Source organism: Leptonychotes weddellii, chromosome X, assembly GCF_054177405.1.
Source record: "Leptonychotes weddellii isolate Sample4059 chromosome X, ASM5417740v2, whole genome shotgun sequence".
Lineage (NCBI taxonomy): Eukaryota > Metazoa > Chordata > Mammalia > Carnivora > Phocidae > Leptonychotes > Leptonychotes weddellii.
The window spans coordinates 35,291,272-35,313,565 of NC_138385.1; the positions used below are offsets into that span (position 1 = coordinate 35,291,272).

At 38.8% G+C, this 22,294-nt stretch overlaps 1 protein-coding gene across 1 annotated transcript in view; it reads right to left on the reverse strand.

Moving 5' to 3' along the window:
- The window catches only part of RNF128 (ring finger protein 128), a 47,044-nt gene that overhangs the window by 10,232 nt on the left and 14,518 nt on the right, over window positions 1-22,294 (reverse strand). Inside the window, exon 2 of the mRNA XM_081809276.1 lies at window positions 11,204-11,451. Coding sequence (XP_081665402.1) covers window positions 11,204-11,451 — 248 coding nt within the window. The remainder of the gene's footprint in view (window positions 1-11,203; window positions 11,452-22,294) is intronic.

Sequence of the window (22,294 nt, forward strand, 5' to 3'; positions counted from 1 at the left end):
CACAGCGCTTACCAGAGCACATACCCTCCCCAGTGTCTATCACCCAGTCACCCCATCCCTCCCACCCCACCCCCCACTCCAGCAACCCTCAGTTTGTTTCCTACAATTAAGAATTCCTCATATCAGTGGCAAATCTCCTATTTTGTAGTGTAAAATGAACTTAGTAGAAATTCAGCAAACAGTAGGCACTCAGAACCAGAGGTCACTGTGACTATGTACCGCCATCCCCAGCAGGAAAACTCCCAACTGACATGAAGAATATGTGAAAATTAGAGATAATATAAAGTATCTAGCATCATGTCTGGCATATAGCAGACACTCAAAATGTTTATTAAATGAACATATAAACTACTATTCATCAATAAGCATAACAGGTTCTTGTAACATGTTTATACACATCTGTAGCAAATATACTTTGGAAGGGAATAATCCATGAGTATAGGTATATGAGGAAATTCTTTAATGCCCAAACCTGCCTCCTATATAAGATGTCATTTTGTGTAAAGTATTTGGCTTAATGCCAAGGAGATTACTAGCCAAACTATTTCTTTGCTGTCTCAGGAACCCCAGAAACTTCTTAGATTGTTACCTGACGAGCAGAAATAGCTTAACAGAAAGTTAATAGGAAGGCCTAGCTAGTCCTTTGAAGGAAGGATGCTAATTGAGACCCTTTCACTCCCACTTTGGGACTTAATTGTGAGTTAACTCAAAAGGGCAATTCAGGGGCACCTGGGTGGCTCAGTCGGTTAAGCGTCTGCCTTCAGCTCGGGTCATGATCTCAGGGTCCTGGGATCAAGCCCAGCATCACGCTGGGCTCTCCGCTCAGCAGGGAATCTGCTTCTCCCTCCCACTCTCCCTCTGTGCTCTCTCTTTCTCTCTCAAAAAAATAAAATCTTAAGAAAAGGGCAATTCAATGATGGTACTTTATTTTATGCACACGTTTTCTGTTCTGTTACTTGCATCATAAGTAAATAATAGAGGGACAATAAAAGGAAGCACACTTAGGATCTTTAGAGCTGGAAGAACTCTTAGAATTCACCTAGCCTGATATCTAAACTGATGGATAAGAAAACTGATGCCTACAGTGGAAGACGTAAAATCAAAATCACAGAGTTGGTAAGTGTCAGTCCCACTAAAGCCTAGAGTTAAGTGTTCCTTCCCCTAATATCAAGGTAGCATCTTTTCTTTTTCTTTTTCTTTTTTTACTGTGGCTTGCAGCAGGAAGCTAGTACTACTTCTTTATATTTATGTAGTTATTTTATAATTTAAAATTATTTTTGATGTCTATTACCTCATTTAATCCTAACAACCCCCTGAAGGAGATATTATTCCCATTTTAGAGATGAGCAATTGGAGGTTTGGATAAGTAAAATAACTCATCCAAAAGGGCACACAGCCTCGAAATGACAGAGCTGTTACTGGGACTCTGGCTCTTCATATTTCAAGATTCCATTACAATACATCTGTAATTCGGCTATCTTTTGAAGTTTTTCCAACTCCTGGATTCTATGATCTGTGAAATTGTGGCCAGTCCTTATAGTGAATAACCAGTATGCCTAAGGGTCCTGGCCCTGGCCTAGACTTCCACACATCAGTATTTTCTTTTCACACAGATCATGAGCTATTTAGAAACCTATTGTGAAAACTGCAAATGGTTTAAAAAAAAAAAGGAGCCAAGAAGAAAAACAGGAAAAGAAAAAAATGTGGTTGATGGTAAGTCTTTGACAATCATTTTGCACTTTGTCTTTAGAGCACGTCTGATTTAAACAAACTGTGTGACATAATTGGGGAATTGTACTCACAAGGAGGTGATACATCTCTAGTGTATTTACTTGAGTCTATGTAGTCTGATTTCTCATTCTAAAATATTCAATTCAACACAATATAAATGCCTGAGTCTCCAGTGCTAGTGCTTATTAATTTATTAGGAATGACTGTGAAATATATAACTTTGTTTAATTATATGCAAGACTAATGCAAATTTTTTTTAAAAGATTTTTATTTATTTGTTTAACACAGAGAGAGAGAGCACAAGCAGGCAGAGCAGCAGACAGAGGGAGAGGGAGAAGCAGGCTCTCCGCCGAGCAGGGAGCCCGATGCGGGGCTCGATCCCAGGACCCTGGGATCATGACCTGAGCCGAAGGCAGCCGCTTAACGATTGAGCCACCCAGGAGCCCCAAGACTAATGCAAATTTGAGGGATGGGCTCAAAGGCAAGCTCAAAATGTAATGTCCAAGTCTACGCTTATGAGAATGGAACTCACATTAAGACCAATGCTAAAAAAAAAAAAAAAAAAAAAAAGCAAGGAGGATATAAAAACACGGCAAAATCCAAGATGCCAGAAGATCCTAGGCAAGGGACTTGATTTTGAAGGATCTCTAAAAGACTTGCATCATAGTATAAACCAATGTTTAACAAAGCAGCTTTGGAATTAAAAAAAAACAAGACCTTTAAAAGGAAATTCAGGTAATTCCAGTAACTCCTACTGAATTTTATAAAGAAAAGGAAAACCATTTTCTTTAAATATGGATGTGAGACACATGATTTTGGTAAGAAGCACAAACTGTGTTTTTAGAGCTTAAATGAAGATCACTCACAAAACTGCCATTAGTACTCAAAACAGTTCACTGTCACACTGATAGCAAGAGTTCCCAGATGCATTCATTCCTCTAAAAACTGAAATAAGAGAACATTAAGATTAAGCAGTTTATATTAAATACATATGTTTGGATATATTACTTAAATCAAACTTCTGGGTGCCCAAATATGCCTCCACATTTAAAGAAAATGTGTCCCAAATCAAACTGTAATTTGTATTTTATTCCTTAAAAACATAGCTTCAGGGATGCCTGGGTGCCTCAGTCGGTTAAGCGTCTGCCTTCGGCTCAGGTCATGATCCTAGGGTCCTGGGATCGAGTCCCGCATCGGGCACCCTGCTCCGCGGGGAGCCTGCTTCTCCCTCTGCCTCTGTCTCTCTCTCTGTCTCTCGTGAATAAATAAATAAAATCTTTAAAAAAACAAAAAAACAAAAACAAAAAAAACATAACTTCAAGCATATATCTAGTTTGTTACACAAATTACACTGGACACTTTTCCGGTGCCTTTCCACCATTTCAGAATTCCCTCCTACCTTGTAAGTTCCAATAGCATATTGTTTCTACCTCTTTTTGTAAAAGTATTTATTTGAGAGAGAGAGCGTGCACAAGTGGGGGGAGGGGCAGAGGGAGAGAGAGAGAGAGAGAGAGAGATGGATAAGCAGACTCCCTGCTGTGGGACCCTGGGATCATGACCCGAGCCAAAGGCAGACGCTTGACTGACTGAGCTACCCAGTCACCCCTCTACCTCTTATCATATTCTGTAATTGCACTATTCATGTGTCTCTCTCTCCTACTAGATTGCAAGTAGCTGGAGGACTGGGCCTTAAACATTTTTTTTTAATTTCCCATAGAGCCTAGTAATTGCTCAAAGAATAGCTTCTGAATTTAGAAATCAAAACAGATTTTCATGATTTTCTCATCCAAGTCACAGCTGTACTCATTAAAAGCCTCTATTCCACAAAAACTGGGGAAAGAAAGGCTTAGGGAACAGGTATTGGCCCCCACCATGGTCAGGTTCAACCCTAAGCTTTTTTACATGTGTCATCTTGTTTAATCATTAACAACCTTATGGAATAGGTATTTTAATATCCAAGGTTTATAGACAAGAAAAGGTTCAGAAGCTTGATTAAAGTCAGGCAGCTGGTTAGTTGCAGAGTTGTGATTCAATTCAAGTCCAGGTTCTATCTGGCTTTAAAGCCCATGATCTCTCCACTATAGTACACTGCCTCCATTGTGTAATAGCAAAGAAGCCTTTAAAAGGCTTCACATTCCTTGTGAAGAAGATAAATGAAAGAATTAAGAAAAAAAACCAAAAACCTCAAAGTCAGCTATTATCCAATCTTCAAATCCTTCCTAAATTCGCTACTTACTGTGATTTGGGGGAACTCTTTTAAGCAAGTATTTTATACCAACAGACTCTCCCTGCCTCCTCTCCAATCCAAAGAGATACCTGGTGTAAGAACACTTGGCAACAGACTTGAAGACTAATTCAAAAAAGCTTGGTGGTCGGCCAATTTTCTTAACAGAAGCTTAATGTCATTACTCTGTTCAAAAGCTGTGATCATTCTAGTCACTGAAGAAATCTCGGCTATATAGTTTTCTTAGTTCTGAGTGAGACTTTATTTGGGCTGAAAATGAAAAGTCAAGCCAATTCTTATCCTATATTACAATGTTCAATTTTTAAATTATAAACTCAAAGATATTCTACTTAGTTTATTTGTGTATTTACATCTAATAAGTAAAATAAATGTTCCAGGCTGGTGATTTGTCAGCCTGGTTTTTGGTCCCAAGGCATTCAGCTTTTAGCATAACTGAAACCCACATGAATAACACTAGGCATGTAGTCAAACCTAATTACTTGATGGGGGGCAGGGTATGCAAAAGCAAGAAAGGAGGGTGGATATAAGCAAACCAGATTTTCTTGCTTTAAGTCATCACTTCTTTTAAAATGAAAATTTTCATAAAGGTTTGACTCAGAATTTATAGAACAGAATCAAGACTTATGGTAACAGGATTCTGTCCCTCAGATCTATTCCTGTGAACAAAATCAATGTCTGAGTCATGTGGCTGTTCAGATATACGAGAAATGAAAGAAATCTTTTTTTTCCAATAAAAACCTATGCATATTTTAATGAAGGATTCCTAAAGGAAAGAAGAGGTACAGGCTATAAAACAGTTTCCCATAAGTCTATGGAACTATGGAGATGGGGATAAATAGGAGTATAGACTACTTGCCTGAAGGTGATTACACTGTGAACAGTGTGAGGAAATGCACTATAAGGAAGAGCAGTGAGGGAAAGGGGAATTTGACCCAGTAGATAACTCAGATTATTGCATTTTTCAAAAAAGACAATCAAAACCTTTAGAATTAGTGATGTAAATGTAAGATTAGTGAATATACAAAAATCTTGAGACCCATTGTAAGAGCTTCCTTTTGTTCAGTGAGAGTCAGCGAAAGACTATAAAACTAGGTCCTACTAAGAGAATAATTTATTTAATCTACTCTTCTTATCTAAGAGCCAAAATAATGGTTTTGAAAAAGGCTCCAATAAGTCTCAAATTTGAGCAGGAACAGATACATACGTATGCATACACCCACCACAAATGTGTATATTGACATTGGTAGATATGCAGACACCTGATAAGTCTTCCAGTTAATTTCATGTACTAGTGAAGAAAACCTAATGTAACCAGAACTATTTCAGATATTATTAGTCATGCTTTAAGTTCAAGGACAAATTTTAAGATATTAACGTAGCTTAGTTTTTCCTCATGTGAGACCACAAAGAGTGCTATCTTTTTGGCAGCAAACTACAAAGACATGTGTGGCGTATCTTTGCCCAGGGAACCAATTTGAGTCTCAGGGTCTGAGGCTCAGATGGGTGGCTGGTCACTAGATAATCCTGCTAGCAACTCGCCATACTGCCTGAAACTCAGGACCCCAACAATGAAAATAGGTGCATATCATCAATCTCGACTATAGTGCCAAGCAAGCATGACAAGCTGGTACAACATGGTCCATTGCTCCAGGTGTGTATAACAAAATCATCAGTAACTAACATAAAAAACACTTTGAGGGCCACATTGCCAAAGGCCAGTCATCGTTCCCTTGGAGACTGGTAAGGAGTAAGCAACTAGATCTACTGTGCTACCTTTCATCACAATCCATCCCCTATCTCTCTTTTTCTTTTAAAGTAGTCTTTTTTTTAAGTAGGTTCCACACCCAGCATGGAGCCCAACATGGGGCCTAAACTCATGACCCCTGAGATCAAGACCTGAGCTGAGATTAAGAGTCCGACCCTTAACCAACTGAGCCACTCTGGTGCCCCCCACCCCCATCTCTTGATCAAGGTCTTTTTAACAACAAAATAGTCATAGTTATTTGGACTTCTGCAGTCAGTACAGCATTTATACATAAAGTGCAATAAGAACAACATAAGCATACCTAATACTTGCAGAAGCCAATGAAGGGCATAAATAGGCTTCTTTTAATCTGTAAGACCATTTCAAACATCTTTATATTGATGTACCAGTTTAATTATCTGTTTACTTCCTTGTTCTATGACTACTTGAACTTTGTGATAAAACTGTATAGAGCCATTTAATATGGTAATGGAACTAAATCTAATTCTTCCTCAGGCCAATCACTCTCCATTGGCATCATATTCTTTGGAGGTTTTAGTTCGGTTTCCCAATACATTTGACTATCACGTGATTTATTTATATAAGATAGTTGAATTTTGCCAACAATACTAGAATTACACCATATCACAATATGGCTAGGATACAGTTTGGTTTGGTTACAAAATAAATCAGGAAGTACCACAGAAGTGTTTATTAAACCTTCCTAGAATTGTTCTTTGCCCACATACTAGATATTATTATGGACAAGTGTTATCACCAGTGAGGATGATTCTGTCATTTCTAGGTTCCATGTTAGCTGAGGACAAAACAAATCACTTGGCTCAAACCACACTATTATATAGTTATAGGTTCTCACTGACTATTGTGCAGGAAGGCCATCTCCCTCCCATGAAGAATACATGGGTATCATTCAATATTATTCCTACTAGCTCGTCTTATTTTGGTCCATCCCTTTGGTCAAGGTAAGTTAGAGATCAGCAATGTAAGTCACAATTTCACTCAAAAAAATTCCACAAGGGGGGCACCTGGGTGGCTCAGTCGTTAAGCGTCTGCCTTCGGCTCAGGTCATGATCCCAGGGTCCTGGGATCGAGCCCTGCATCGGGCTCCCTGCTCAGCGGGGAGCCTGCTTCTCCCTCTCCCACTCCCCCTGCTTGTGTTCCCTCTCTCACTGTCTCTCTCTCTCTGTCAAATAAATAAATCTTTAAAAAAAAAAAAAATTCCACAAGGTTGGGGATCTGCATGTGTCTCAAAGATGTTCTCCCTGAGCTTCCATAGCTAAAAATGGGAGGCCGTTACTACATGGGTCCTTGGGCCTCCATTTGCAGTAAAATAGTTAACAGACCCTGTTGTGTCAGAAACATGCTCTTTCCCAGTGTTGAGTGCTAGCACTCTCTAGCATTATGTACTGGGTCTGTATGACCATATTATCAAGGCTTTACCCTCTTTCCAAGAGGATTCCCATTTTTTCCCTCCTGGCAGATGATTCCTTCCAATGCCTAATTTCAAAGAATAAATTCTTTTCTTCTGAAAGTCACTCTTCAAAAGTTAATTCAGCTTCTTCCATTATACCTAGGCCAGCTTCTATTTCACCTAGAGCCCTCTTTTATTTCACTAGCCAATGTTTAATCCAACACATGCCTTGTTGCCACTGAGTATTAACTGCTTAAGTACAGTTAGGATTCATGCACCACACACCAAAATTCTGGGTGTCTCATGCCAGAATCAAGTTATAGTGGTCACTCCCAAATTCATTAGTTTGAGCACACCAAAAGGTTCTCCATAATCTTCGTGGTCTCAGGTTAGGGTTGTTCCCAGTGTGGACACAAATCCACCATGTAATGCCTGATACGTTATTTTCATTCACAGCCCATTGATACTTTTCAGTTGTTTAAAAGCTTTCTATGCACAGAAACAGGGATGATATGTATTCTCACACATCGTACTATGACATCTCAGGCATGTGGCCACTATGTGCTGCCCATTATATTTGGGCTCTTGGTCATCAAAATTTATGATTACGCATTTATCAGTTTGCCTGACATTATATACTATGCATTATAATAGTTCAGAGGGAAGACATTCCTGAATATTCTAATGAATTCCTCATATTCTAATGAATTCCTCATATTCTAATGAAGGCAAGTTTCCATAACTCAGTTTCATTACCATTTCTACCTGTAAAATGGGAATAATGCGGTTAAGTATTTAGTGATAGTTATAACCATCATGTATATCAAGCTCTACCTTTTAAAAATAAATAGGAGGGGTGCCTGGGTGGCTCAGTTGGTTAAGCGACTGCCTTCGGCTCAGGTCATGATCCCAGGGTCCTGGGATCGAGCCCCGCATTGGGCTCCCTGCTCCACGGGAAGCCTGCTTCTCCCTCTCCCACTCCCCCTGCTTGTGTTCCCTCTCTCACTGTGTCTCTCTCTGTCAAATAAAAATAAAAATAAATAAATAAGTAAATAAATAGGAAGTCAGGAAAACTGAACAACATGTAAATGACATTGTGACACCTTCAAATATTAATAAGCAAAAGGGATTACCAGTCATATATGTAATTCTTTAGTCACCAAAGGATACACAGAAATAGCCCACTAAGTAGTGAAAGAAGCCCTTTTCAAAGCCTTCTCTAAAAGGTGGGAAGTTTTAATGCTATTCTTTTTTTTAAAGATTTTATTTATTTATTTGAAAGGGAGAGAGGGTGCGTGAGCGCGCGCGCACATGAGTGGGGGGGAGGGGGAGAGGGAGGGGGAGAGGGAGAGAATCTCAAGCCAACTCTGTGCTGAGCACGGAGGCTGGCGCTGGTAGCTTGATCCCATGACCCTGAAATCATGACCTGAGCCAAAATCAAGAGTCATACACTTAACTGACTGAGCCACCCAGGCACCCTGTAATGCTATTCTTTACACAACTTAATGTTCATAAAATATATTATAAACTATGAAAATTACTTAAATGAATGATGAGACCAGAGTTAAATATTCAATGGAAGTTATGTGACACCAGTCAGTTCTTTTTTTTTTTTTTTTTTTTTTTAAAGATTTTATTTACTTATTTGAGAGAGAGAGAATGAGAGACAGAGAGCACATGAGAGGGAGGAGGGTCAGAGGGAGAAGCAGACTCCCTGCCGAGCAGGGAGCCCGATGCGGGACTCGATCCAGGGACTCCAGGATCATGACCTGAGCCGAAGGCAGTCACTTAACCAACTGAGCCACCCAGGCGCCCACCAGTCAGTTCTTTATAAACTGTATTACTTTCTGATAGGGTTTAATGCCATGTTAACAGATTATAGCACTTAGAATTCAGAAATACATACCCCACCATGAACATATACAAACCAAACACTCTTGTCATTGTATCCATAACCTTTAATAGTCATACTGGATACCAATTTCTCTCCAACCTCAGAGATAAAAACAGCACAGTATATAAATGTCAAATATTAACACACTGTGAAACTACTGAATGGCTTGGCATAAGAATTTTAAACATCCTTTTGACCACAGCTAGTAACAGGCTGAACTTGCCACCAATGTGATAAGCTGCTTCTCTCAGGAGAGGAACAGAAGTCAATTAACTTTAAACATTGAGATAATCATCATTCATTATCATATACTGGTGTCTAATCTTTATGAAGGTTTTATAAGATTTCAATTTCTAATCTGTTCCTAAATTCAATTAACTTCAATATAGAAATCTTCACTGCTCCCCAACTCCCAAATAAATTGGGTTCACCTTTCCTTCTTGGAAAGAGGGTGCATAAGTGGCCAGAATTTCATTGCCTTGGGAGGAACTTCTCAGTACATATAAAAATGTATTCCTGCCCTTACTATATGATCAGCTGAATGCATTAAATCCCTACTGAGCATTCTGGAGAAATAGCACCACACTCTACTGTACTGAGACTACTCGAGAGGGGGAGGAGCTAAGAAATGATGATGGCTGGGACCAGGGTGGAAGCAATGGAAGTGGTAAGAAGTGGATTCTGGATATTTAATGAAGGTAGAACCAACAGGATTTGCTGATGGAAGTTATATGGGAAGTGAGAGGTAAAAGAGAAATAAAGGATAACTCCAAGATTTCTGGCCTGGGGTCAAGAGAAGTTCTTTTGAAAAGGGAAGCAATAATAGCATGTTTGTGTGTCCACAGTGACAGAAGACAGGGCAGAGGACATAGGATACAGACACAGATACATACAGATGAATAGCTGTGGCGGAAGCAAGGAGAAGTACTCTTTGGATCATTTCAATTTCCTCCGTGCAATAAGATCCAAACTACAAGCAGAGAGTAAAGTTAGAGGAGGTGCTGGAGGTTTAAGGAGAAAGGAACGTGTATGATTAGTTACTTGCGAAAGCAGGGGGCGTGGCTCAGAAAACGTAGTATGATTGTTGGCAGCATTAAGGGCTCACTCCAAGTTTGTGGTCATAAATTTAAAGTGAGATTAGTCTGTACTGAGGTCAGTGTTTTTTCTGTGCAGACACAGAGTAGGGAGGAAGTAGGATTTAACCAGGGTTGGATTTTGACAGCAAGTGTAACAAAGAGAGAGAAGGGCCAAAGGAACTGAAGATGTATACGTGGAAGTGACCATGGAAGTGAAGGTGGGGAAGGAGAGAAGTGAGGGTATCAAGGGGATGAGGGACAGTTTAAAAGTGCTAGGATCAATGGCACACAACCACAGGTAATTCCCTGGTTCAGTGATGCTTTTGTGTTTTTGCTCTACTAATTCTATACTTTGTACCTATTTATACATCAGTTGTTAAAATATGATATGATAGAAATTATGAATATGTGACCGGAGCCTAGCACTATATCATGTACCATCAGATCTGTAGACCTGCCTTCTCATGATATTCAGCCTAGTCTCTCTTCCCAGCCCTGATCCCACATGCAAATACACACATGCACAGACACACACATACATGTAAAATAACAGTGGTTACCTTTTGGTGGTGACTGCAGTTTTTTTGTTACATGGAGTTTGGGTGAAGGTTTTTTCTTTGTACTTTCTGATTTCTAAATTTTCTATATTGAGCACAAAATGCTTTGCTAATTTAGAAAAAAACTAAAAGAACATATGCATTTACACCCATATATAATTAAATGCTGGCTGTGCTCCCTAATGAGGTGTCAGAAGACTTAATCAAGCAGGATTAAGGCCATAGACAAATTACAGAAAATAAAACTTTTGAGAGGATGGAAGCTGGTATGCTTTAAAAACTATCAGTTTTCATAAAACATGCATGGATCACTGTCTAGCAAGTGAAATATATTAAAATGCATGACTCTGAAACCACAATTAAAAGAGTATTTTGGGGGCTCCTGGCTGTTTCAGTCAGTGGAGCATGTGACTCTTGATCTTGGGGTTGTGAGTTTGAGCCCCACGCTGGGTGTAGAGATTACTTAAAAATAAAATCTTTTTTAAAAAAGTGTTTTTAGATTGGAAGAAAGAACCACTGCAAACCTGTTTCCTGCTTTGAGCTCTTGCATTCCGTAATCTTCGAGCAGAATAAAAGATAAAATAGCCCACAGTTGCTGCCGTAATAATAAAAAAGGACACAGAAACGAAGAAAATTGAATAGTGATTCACCCAAGGGCCATGTTTTTTCCCTACTTCGATGACCATTGTTACTTGTATGCCTCTTTGAATAGATTGTAGAATTTTTGTGCCTTTCAGATTGCCAATCATGATTGCAACAATGTCTCCTGCACCTGTAAAAGAAAAGAAATTCAGTTTTAGTTTTGGTAAAGCATTCTGAGTATAAAAATCCAATTGCTAAAGTGATTTTACAGTATTCCCAGTGAGACAATGGGAGGATACTCATTCATTCAATTAACGTACATTGGGCACCTACTATGCATATATGTTATAGGGGATATAAACATGCTGAGACTTGGTTACCGATCTTAAGGAACTCATAGTTTAGTAAGGAAGCTATGACATATAACAAATACCTCTCCTCTCTTCAGGTTAACCACCTATAATTCAACAGTATTGAGTTAAGGGCCAAATTTGCCTCTTACATGAAGGCTTTTTTTTTTTTTTTAAGATTTTATTTATTTATTTGACAGAGAGAGAGACAGCGAGAGAGGGAACACAAGCAGGGGGAGAGGGAGAGGGAGAAGCAGGCTTCCCGCAGAGCAGGGAGCCTGATGCGGGGCTCGATCCCAGGATCCTGAGATCATGACCTGAGCCAAAGGCAGATGCCCAACGACTGAGCCACCCAGGCGCCCCACATGAAGGCTTTCTTAAAGATAAATAGTCCCCCAGATGGTAAAGAGGAGGGCTTACATCCTAGGGAATCTGAGATTTGGGGAAGACAGAAATAATTAACTACATACTTTCCCAATTTATAAGGTGATAGACTGTCTCATGAGCTCACTACTAAAATGTATAAGAATTTACATATCAGGAGTAGTAATCTGAGATGTTTACCAGCCCAAACATTCTATCTATCTATCTATCTATCTATCTATCTATCTATCTATCTATCTATCATCTATATATCTCCATGTGCCATTTTCCCATGTCCTCTAAAGCAATATAAAATTTGTCCAAGGTACTCTAAAGTTTTGCACGGACCTAATCAGGTTAGCAATGAATAGAGCATGTAAAATTAATAGTAACGTATGGTTCTATTCAACACCAACTAAGGTCAAGCCTGAAATTAAACTAACAGTCTAATAGTCTAAATCTTAGTCTAGAGGCTTAATCTCTTTAACACCTCCCTCTCCACCCCCAACTATATAAATCTTGTGAAAAAAATAAAGGACAAACATCTTTCCCGGTGTTGTGAGAACGTCAGATTACTCATGCCATTCCAATGCTTATCAAGGTTTATATTCCTTCTAATTTATATGACCTGAGACCAATAATCTTAAGCAAAAGAATAGAGTTCTTTGAATGTTAAGAGATTACCAACCAGAGAAACCTCCCGCGGATACTAGGTTAAGGCACTAATCTTGGTTAATGATCAAACTCCAATCTGGAATAAACACAACCCCACACCCACCCACACAGTCGCCCGCCCGTGAGCGCGCACGCACACAACACACACACACACACACACACACACACACACACACACACAGGACTCTAAAAGGCTTAATCTCTTTAACTAGACTTAACTACGTAATTTTCTCAATTTATAAGGTAATAGACTTTAGAATTTAAACACAAAAGTACATTACTGAAATAGTATTCATACTTTCAATGGGCAAATTACGAGTACAAACCTTAAATGACAATGTACATAGCAGAATTACTACCCGAGTAATCCCTTAAGTTTATGGTCCCTAGTGGCCAAAGTCTTCAATAGATCAAGATGATCTTACTTGAAGTTACTAATTCAAAAAACAGAGTCATAGGGTATTATTACAGATCCTTAAAGTTCTAAAGACACTTTAAAAAAAAATATATATGAGAGCCATTCAGTTAAAACCTTTTACAACTTTGCTAATTTGCCAATACTTAGTTTGGTAGATACTGACGACTTAGTCTCTTCTCATTCACATGAAGAAAATCTTGAAAGCAATGGGAAATGGAGGGGTCTGAAAAGCCTTTTGATATATCTTTTTCCTCTATTAGTATATGACCCAAATATCCCTTACAGATCTAGAGAATTGGCTATTTTGCAAGACGGCAGCTAATTTTTCTATTTATTTGGGAGTTTTACATTTCTAGCTTTGGCACTAAAAGCACAGATATTATTTCAATTCTCTTTTGTCATTATTTGTCTTTCCTCTACAAGCCATCTGTCAGGAAAATTTTGGGTTATAAAGATTTATTATATAACCCAGCATTTATTTCTGATAGTGCAACCTGTATAATCTTTGAAAAGTAGAGATAATTCTAAAAATCAAGCTTTAGAATTTAATTTTAAAGATTTCTTTTTAAATCACAGATGTGTCCTAAACTTTTTGACTAATAGAAATAAGTTTTAATTCTTTTAGAAGATATGAGGTGGGTGGCAGGGGTGGATGCTCAGGAACATATGGACCATTGTGGCCAGATGGCGATTAAAAAACAAAGAAAGTCAAGAAATGTACTTTGTCTACACATAGGGAACAATGCTGTGCTTCAGTTGCCCCAAATTCATATTCATACATGCTATATATAGTCCAAACATCTATTGAATTAGTTTTCTAATCATATACAAGACCTATTTCTAAATATTCTTATACATCTCCTCCTCCCCACACCTTTGCAACTATTTAAAAATTGCTCCCTCCTTCCCTTCCCAATCACAGTTATGGTATCACAACCCTCTGGTCATCTGGTGTGAATACTCAGAATCCTGTCTGAATACTCACTGCTAACCTAGTCAGTCACGTAGATGCTAATTCCTTGGTGTCTCCCATTATCAGATCCTTCCTTCCATTCCTGCTACCTATTTAATATAGGTCCTCCTAATTTCTTTGCCTGAACTCCTTCAGTAATCTCCTAACTTGTCACTCTATATCCCATATTTCCCTGTCCTTTAAAGTTTCATCAGAGTTTACCTTCCTGGTTGACTTTTGCCATCACTTGGTTGCATCATGCCTCCTTCTGGCTCTAAAGTCTTTCCTGACTCGTTGGCCTAGCATTTAAACACTTTTATGATCTGGTCCCAACTGACCTTTCCAGTTTGATATATCTCCACTACAACCCCATCTCATGAACACTCAGATCCAGGCACATGGCATAGGCTATTGTCATTCACTTTTTATAATTCTCCTTTTTGTTCATTCTGTTCCCTCAGACTAAAATTTCCTTTATCTGCTGACACTCCCCCCCCTTCTTCTCTGTCTGTGCATTACCCAAATCCCAGCTCAAATGCTGCCTCCTATATTCTTTTCCCAAGTTCCCAGAGAGAACGTAAATGTTCCCTCTTTGTTCCCTTGTCCCTTGGTTTTTAACCTTTGTCTAATACTTCATTTTCCTTTGCATTTCAATTGGCATGTTGTAGTCCCTCTCTAAATTAAGAGCATTTTAAGGACAGAGACTGTCTTTTAATGAACTACAGTAATGCTTTCCTTTAACTGGTATTGTCAGGGAATTAGGTATCCTGTAAAAGTAAAACTTCCAAGTAACAAAAAGTTTTACACAAATAATTTTAACAACATTTAAGAAAGTAATCTATACTGTCCTATTTTCCTAACTAAGATATACTGATTATGATTTATTATTGACAGCGGATCATCTTTGTGAGCCATTATTTGATATGGTACTGGTAAGGTTATTTGTCCCCAAACTGTTAAGATTTCCCACCAAAGCCATAGATTTTTGGAGCTAGAATGGACCTTAGAGGTCATCCAGTCTGACTCATTTTTGAGTTCTCACTTTGGGTAATTTTTTTTGGTCGGGGGGGGGGAGGTTCTCGCTTGTTGCCTCTAGCAGTGTCTCTCCCTCTTTCTAATTTTGTACTTCCAATCTGCTTTCAACTCTGAAAAGTCAATGAAGCTTTGGTCTAAAGAAAAAGTAAAACAGACTTCCAAAGAATGCTGGAGGGCTTCAGTTGCAAGTACCCTCTGATATTTATATTGGTTGCTCAGTGACATTTTTGTTTGCTTCCTGAATCCTGGCTATGCTCTGGGTAATTGAGGTTGCCAGATAAGATTTATCTATAAGCTAGACCCTGTTCTAAGTGCTTTACATGCATTAACATATTTAATCCTCATATCCACCCTATAAGGTAGACATTGCTATTATCTCATTAAAGATAAGATCGACTAACTTGCCTAGGATAACACAAGCTAGTAAGTACAGAACTGGTATCTGAACCCAGGAAGTTTGGCTCCAGTGTCTCTTCACCACCATTCTACATCACAGTGAAACCTAAAGCTATTATTTTACTGTAAAAATGAAAATTAAATAGATACATTCAGGATGAGGGGGGTTGTGGCAAATATTTAACAAGGAGGAAGCCTTGATGTGTAGTGCGTGTCAATTTCCATGGCGTAAATAATCCTCCCTTGGCCATATGAGTGCACAGTTGGGAAAATATGGGTACAATTACCTTTTTTTTTTCTTTAAAGATTCATTTATTTTGAGAGAGAGAGAGCACGCCTGAGTGGTGTGGGGCAGAGGGAGAGGGAGAGAGGAAGCAGACTCCCTGCTGAGCACAGAGCCTGAGAGGGTCTCAGATCTCAGGACCCTGATTATCATGACCTGAGCTGAAAACCAAGTCAGATGCTAAACTGACTGAGCCACCCAGGCGCCCCTGGGTACAATTATCTTGATAGCATTCACTCAATTCAAGAAGGAATCCTTGAACTTGCTACTTAAAAATCATTAACAACACCAAGGAGCTCAAGTTTTGTTTTTTACATTTTCGCTCTGCTACCTAAAATATTTTGGGAGAAGGGACAGATTAGGGATAGGTAACAATTATGCAGAAGAAATACTCCAGTTTCAAATGTTCAACAGTGAATAATGGTTTGTGCCTGTGCCTATCTTGGGAACAAAGGTAATAAAATAGACTGTAGTAACTCTTATACTCTTACAGAATATCATTTAATTAAAATGTTCATATAAATAAAGTGTGTTGATCCTTGGCACTACTGGTGAAAGACACTTTCCAGTTATTATTCATAATATATAGAAATTTGATCTCGGATTCTGCTGGTGGCCAAGCCCTTTCATTTCCTTCAAAAAGCTAATGATATTATGGTTTTGGCCTAATCTTACTTATTCGTGAACACAGACAAATTCACTGAACAAATATCAAGTACAAACTATGTAGTAAGTTCTGTGCTTCTGGACCTTCCCCCCCGCCACATTTAAATATTAATGTGTCAAAATGTAAAATAGATTCTAAAACATTTTACAATATATGAAATAGTCTAAGTATAATGCACTGTGGCATTCAAACACAAAATACAAGGGGGTGTGGAATGCTATTCTAGTATCTCTTTCAACCAGTATTCCACTTTTAATATTAGGAAAGAGGATATTTGCAATGAATGACTTACAAGATTGGTAAGGGCTACTGAAGGCCAAAGTAGCTCTTCCAAAACTAAGCTCACATTCAATACTGCCCAACATCTTGATAATACAGTGAGGTCAGCACTTCTGAATTCACTCATATGTAGGATGAATAAGATCTAGGTGTGAAGAATTCCAATACGATTCTCCAACAAACATTTCCTCCATGAGAAAATCTAGAACCAATTCAAGTGGACTTCTGAATATTCATTTCGTTCACTGTAGCTTTCAAAGGCTCAGTCTCTCCTCCCTCCCCCCCCAACCATAGCAATTAGGGTAGGTCAACATATTTCAACTTTGGGCAACTAGGGAAGGTCAATGTATTTCAAAGAGGAACACTAAAGATCCTAAGACCAAGGAGTTCTAAGTGGCATTTTTTAAACTAGTAAAAAAAAAAATTATGTAAACTTTTAAGCCTGACTAGCTTATCTTTCTTCAAATTCCTGCCTTGTGACTTTTCCCCCCCCCTTTTGATTGCTGCCAGCCACAGATGAACCAAATTTACGTTTCTTAAATTGACTTCTTCACATCAACTCTCTCGATTAAAAAAAAAAATAGTTCTACCATTGCACCCCAACAGACATACAAATGATTTCTCAAAGGTATTGGAAATATAGGCCTGTGGTTCACTGGGAATCAGACAAATCAGTACTGCACACCTCTTTAAATATGTCATTATGCTCCTAACTAGCCTTTTAGTTAAATTCTAGTCTGTTGCAGGATATGAAATAGGCATTAGTACAGGTTAGCTGTTGGGTAAAGCAATGGTTCTTAACATTCTGTATTGTTAACAAGTTACCTTTTTGGGGGGAGGGATGGTGACAGCAAAAAAGACTAAAATCACCTTATATTATCATTCTTTTTAAATTTTTAAATTTTATTCATTTATTTGTAGAGGGGTGGGGCACAAGCAGAGGGAGCAGCAGGCTCTCTGCTGAGCAAGGAGCCCAGTGCAGGACTGTAATCATTGTTTTAAGCCAAAAAAAAAGGGTGCTGAGGTGGACAACCACGTGTAGTACGGCAAGTTGCCTTTCTTTCTGCCCTGAACCCACAGATACTTCTGCTATAGGTTTTGAAAACAATACTACATTATAGGAATAGGTCTCAGATTTGATATAGCACCAAAAAATCTCTGGCACTGGGGAGACCTCAGAAAACAGCATATTAAAGACACCAGGGAATTAGAAGCAGCACTGTTCAAAGGTCACATTTTCATAATTTGTGGATGACAGGTCATATTCACAGGTAAACAATTCTTAGAATTATTATTTAAAAATACCTAGCCCTGTCCAGACTATTCTGATTTTCATTAGGGTATGTTTAGCATATTGTTAAGAACCAAAGGGCGAGATCATCATTTCTCCCAAGTTTTTAGTCTCAGGACTCCTTTATACTCTTTAAAGTTTTTGAGGAATCCAAAGAACTGCTGTTTAGTGCATTATTTCTAGTTATAGTTACCATATTAGAAATTAACACTTGGAAAAAATTTTTTAACACTGGAAAATTTTTAAAATATTTATTCATTCATTTAAAATCACAGTTGTAAATAGATGTTAATGTAACAGACTTTTTTAAAAAGATTTTATTTATTTGAGAGAGAGGCGCCCCTGAAGTAACCTTTCTTTAAACAGCTCCTTTTTAACTTAGAAGTACTACTGACAGATGATTAAGACTTGGGTATCTGGACGACCTTTTCTAAAAATTGAATCAAGTGAGGGGCGCCTGGGTGGCTCAGTCGCTAAGCGTCTGCCTTCAGCTCAGGTCATGATCTCGGGGTCTTGGGATCGAGCCCCACATCGGGCTCCCTGCTCCACGGGAAGCCTGCTTCTCCCTCTCCCACTCCCCCTGCTTGTGTTCCCTCTCTCGCTGTGTCTCTCTCTGTCAAATAAATAAAATATTTAAAAAAATAAAGTAAATAAAAATTGAATCAAGTGAGCCTGTCCTTTCAAGGGAAAAAAATAACAGCATTTGTTGCTGATGGTAAAATGTAAATGTTCAAGCAAAAATTAGAATTTTAGAAAACTTTTATCCACCACATGAACTTGACAACTTCCTAATACTTAGATTTTTCTGATGAGATCAGTGATGATGTTAAATAACCATGATTTTTTGATATTGTATAATCTTGAATCACCGTAAGATCTGCGTAACTCAGGGAACCAGTACTTTCCAAATGACCAATGCATGAATTACAAAACCATGCATGGATAAAGGATCCATTTGATATGTAAGACAGATCCGTGCATTTTTATTTAGTACAAAGAGTTCACTAATACAGTTTCAAATTCTACCTTGCACCTAACCTTTAAGAAACTGCCACTTGTTGAGTTTTGGTGCAGTTCCAAAGATGTATACAATTATTTCAAAATGCTATTAAGTGCTATAAATACAATTTTCTAATTGCCAATCTGCATGAGTACAGATTTCCTTCATTTACCTAAACCAGAAGAACAGATCACAATAGATCTAACGCAGATATGAAGATCCAGCTATCCTCTATTAAGTTTGACATTAAAGAGGTTTCAAAAATGACAATGCCACTCTTATTACTTTTTTGGGGGAAATGTTTTTAATTAAAAGAGTCTATTCCGGGACGCCTGGGTGGCTCAGTTGGTTAGGCATCTGCCGTCAGCTCAGGTCATGATCCCGGGGTCCTGGGATCGAGCCCCGCGGCGTCGGGCTCCCTGCTCAGCAGGCAGTCTGCTTCTCCCTCTCTCTCTACCCCTCCCCCGGCTTGTGCACTCTCTCTCTCTCTCTCAGATAAATAAATAAATAAAATCTTTAAAAAAAAGAAAGGCTACTTCAGCTGACAACTCAGTCATACAAGTGCTTTTCCTTCTGACAACCCTCATACTTTGGAATGGCGCAGAAGTGCTTTAGGCCTACCTCCCATTTCATTGCACAGAATATTCCAAAACAGCTGTGCATGACAGGGCAGAGATTTAACAAAATTAATTATGCATACTGATTCATCAAGGGCATTCCTAAGTGAAACTGGAATTTTTTTTATTATAAATGCATAGGGATATAGTATACGATACATCTTGGCGCCTCTGTCTTAATTTCTGCTAAAGGTGCCAGCAGTATTTTCCCACCATTGCGCTTTTACACCAGCTGTGTAAACATCAACACAGCGACTATGGCAAATTATGTCTATGTATTACTATGAAAACAGTTTTCAATTCGTGGACCCCTGAAAGAGTCTGAGGGACCAGGGGTCCCAGATTATATTTTTAAAATTGTTGGGCTAGATTAACGGTCCTCAAACTTTAATAAGCATGATGATTACTTGAGAAACTTGTTAAAACACTGAACTCCGTGGGCCCCATTCCCTGATTCAGTCTGTCTGAGGCCAGACTCAGAAATCTGTAGTTTAACAAGTTCTCTGGGTTCTTTTGCTGCATGTGGTCTGTGGCTCATGCTTTCAGAGATACCGGGCTGGAGTTTGAATGATAGCTTGATGTTATGGTCAAGGAATTTCAAGATAGTGGTTCTCTCTGGCCAGATCAACACTCATCCTTCACTCTGCATAGAAGAACTCCGCCAATAGAATTATTTTGTTTTTATCAGTAAGTACTTCATACAGAGAAGTTCAAAAATTAGCCACATCAGAAACAGGCCCATTCCTTTCCTGTTAGCATACATCTCCATTGCCTCTCCCTTGTTTCTCACCTAAATCTCTATAACAACCTCCTAACTGGTCTTCGAGCCACCAGTATTAGCCTCCAATTCATTCTTCCACAGCTACCAGATAAATTTTTCTTTTTTTTTTTTTAAAGATTTTATTTATTTATTTGAGAGAGAGAGAGAGAGAGCGCAAGAGGGGGGAACGGGAGAGGGAGAAGCAGACTCCCCGCCGAGCAGGGAGCCCGATGCAGGACTCGATCCAGGGACTCCAGGATCATGACCTGAGCCGAAGGCAGTCGCTTAACCAACTGAGCCACCCAGGCACCCTACCAGATAAATTTTTCTAAAGGGGAAAAAATGTTCATATTATTCCTTTGCTAAAGGCCCTTAAAGGAGCTCTATTTCACCTACAGAATAAAGTTCAATCTCCTCTTATAAGATCCCCACCCATCTGGGTTAGGAATTGAGCTTTTACACTGTCTAGCACGGACTTCCCTTGAAGTTATCTGGGTTTTTTGAGTTTTGCTAACTATGAACTCCTTCAGGTCAGGGACTGTCTTTCATCACTGTAACTACAACATCTAGCAGAGTGCCTGGCACATAATAGATGTCATATAAATGTTTGATAAATGTCATGTTACGTATGCTGTACCCAGCGGTAACGTGAATCGTGATTCAATCTGAAAACAAATTTATCCTTAAAGATAATTGTGGTGAACAGAGTCTAAGGTGTGCCTCCTCCTACAGTCAAAGACGGCATATCCTGAGAGGGCATGTCTGCCTACAGCAAGGACACATTATACATACATAGATAACAAGTTAAACACTAATTCTACTCTAAAGACTTTGGGTTTAATGTGACGCCTACTGCCACAGGGAAGCACTAATGGCCGCACTAATCCCTCTCCAACCTGGGCCCTGACCATACCTCAGTTTCCCATTTACATTCAGGAGCTAGGACAGATGGCCATTTCAGCCCCAAGCTCAAGTTAGAACCCAGTCATCCCGGCTCACTGGGAGACTGGTAATTCAGCCACTTATGAGGAGGTTCAGAGGACATAAAAGAGAAGTCTGGCAACAGCTGGAAGAGGTTTAATGTCTATACAACCTTCAATTTGCGCTGATACTAAGGAGAGGAAAACAAGATATGGTATTGCAAGACTATGCAGAAACTGTAGTATGTATGTTATTTCATTAATAGGGTATTCTGTAATTGTAGTAAAATTTTTATGCTAAAGTTCTACTGTCATAGTTTTTGTTTTGGGGTAGTAAGGTTTCTAGAAAGCAAATTCAACATTTGTTGTTGCTGTTTATTAAATGTTTTCTGGAGGAAGGTTAGCCGGTAAACTCCACAGCATCAATGTATTTATTCAATCCTTCGGGATAATAAATTGTGCAATATCCAGAGCTGTTCAGAATCTGATAAGAATATTTGATGGTGCAAGGTGAAGCAACTACTGACTAGCAACATAGACACCACAGGTTAAAAACAATTAGAAAGATATTTGTCGGGCAGTAAAAAAGGATAAACAAGAGATTTAGGGGTTTCGGGCAAAGGAAACTTAGACAAAGGAGTGTAAGAAATTATGGTGATCATTTGTCCTTGTATTAATCAGTTCTGTTTCCCTGTAACATGAGACCTTGGGAAGGAGAATTCCAGTGAATAAATTGTTGCTGTAACCACAGGGAAAATATTAGCACAAAACCAAGCCACAGCCTAGACTTCCAATGAAACTGGGACATGGTCTTCACTACTTGCCACTTTACCCTCAACCTTTCAGACCCAGTGACACTAGTACAAGAATGTATGGAAGGGACATGCACTTTGTACCCTAAATATTTCCGAACTCTAGGGGGTGCCATTTTTGTGTAGATCTAAAAAGCCCCATCTAAATTGATGTTTTAGTGTCAGACTAAAATATCATTGGCAAAAAAAAAAAAAAAAAAAATGCAATAAGGGCT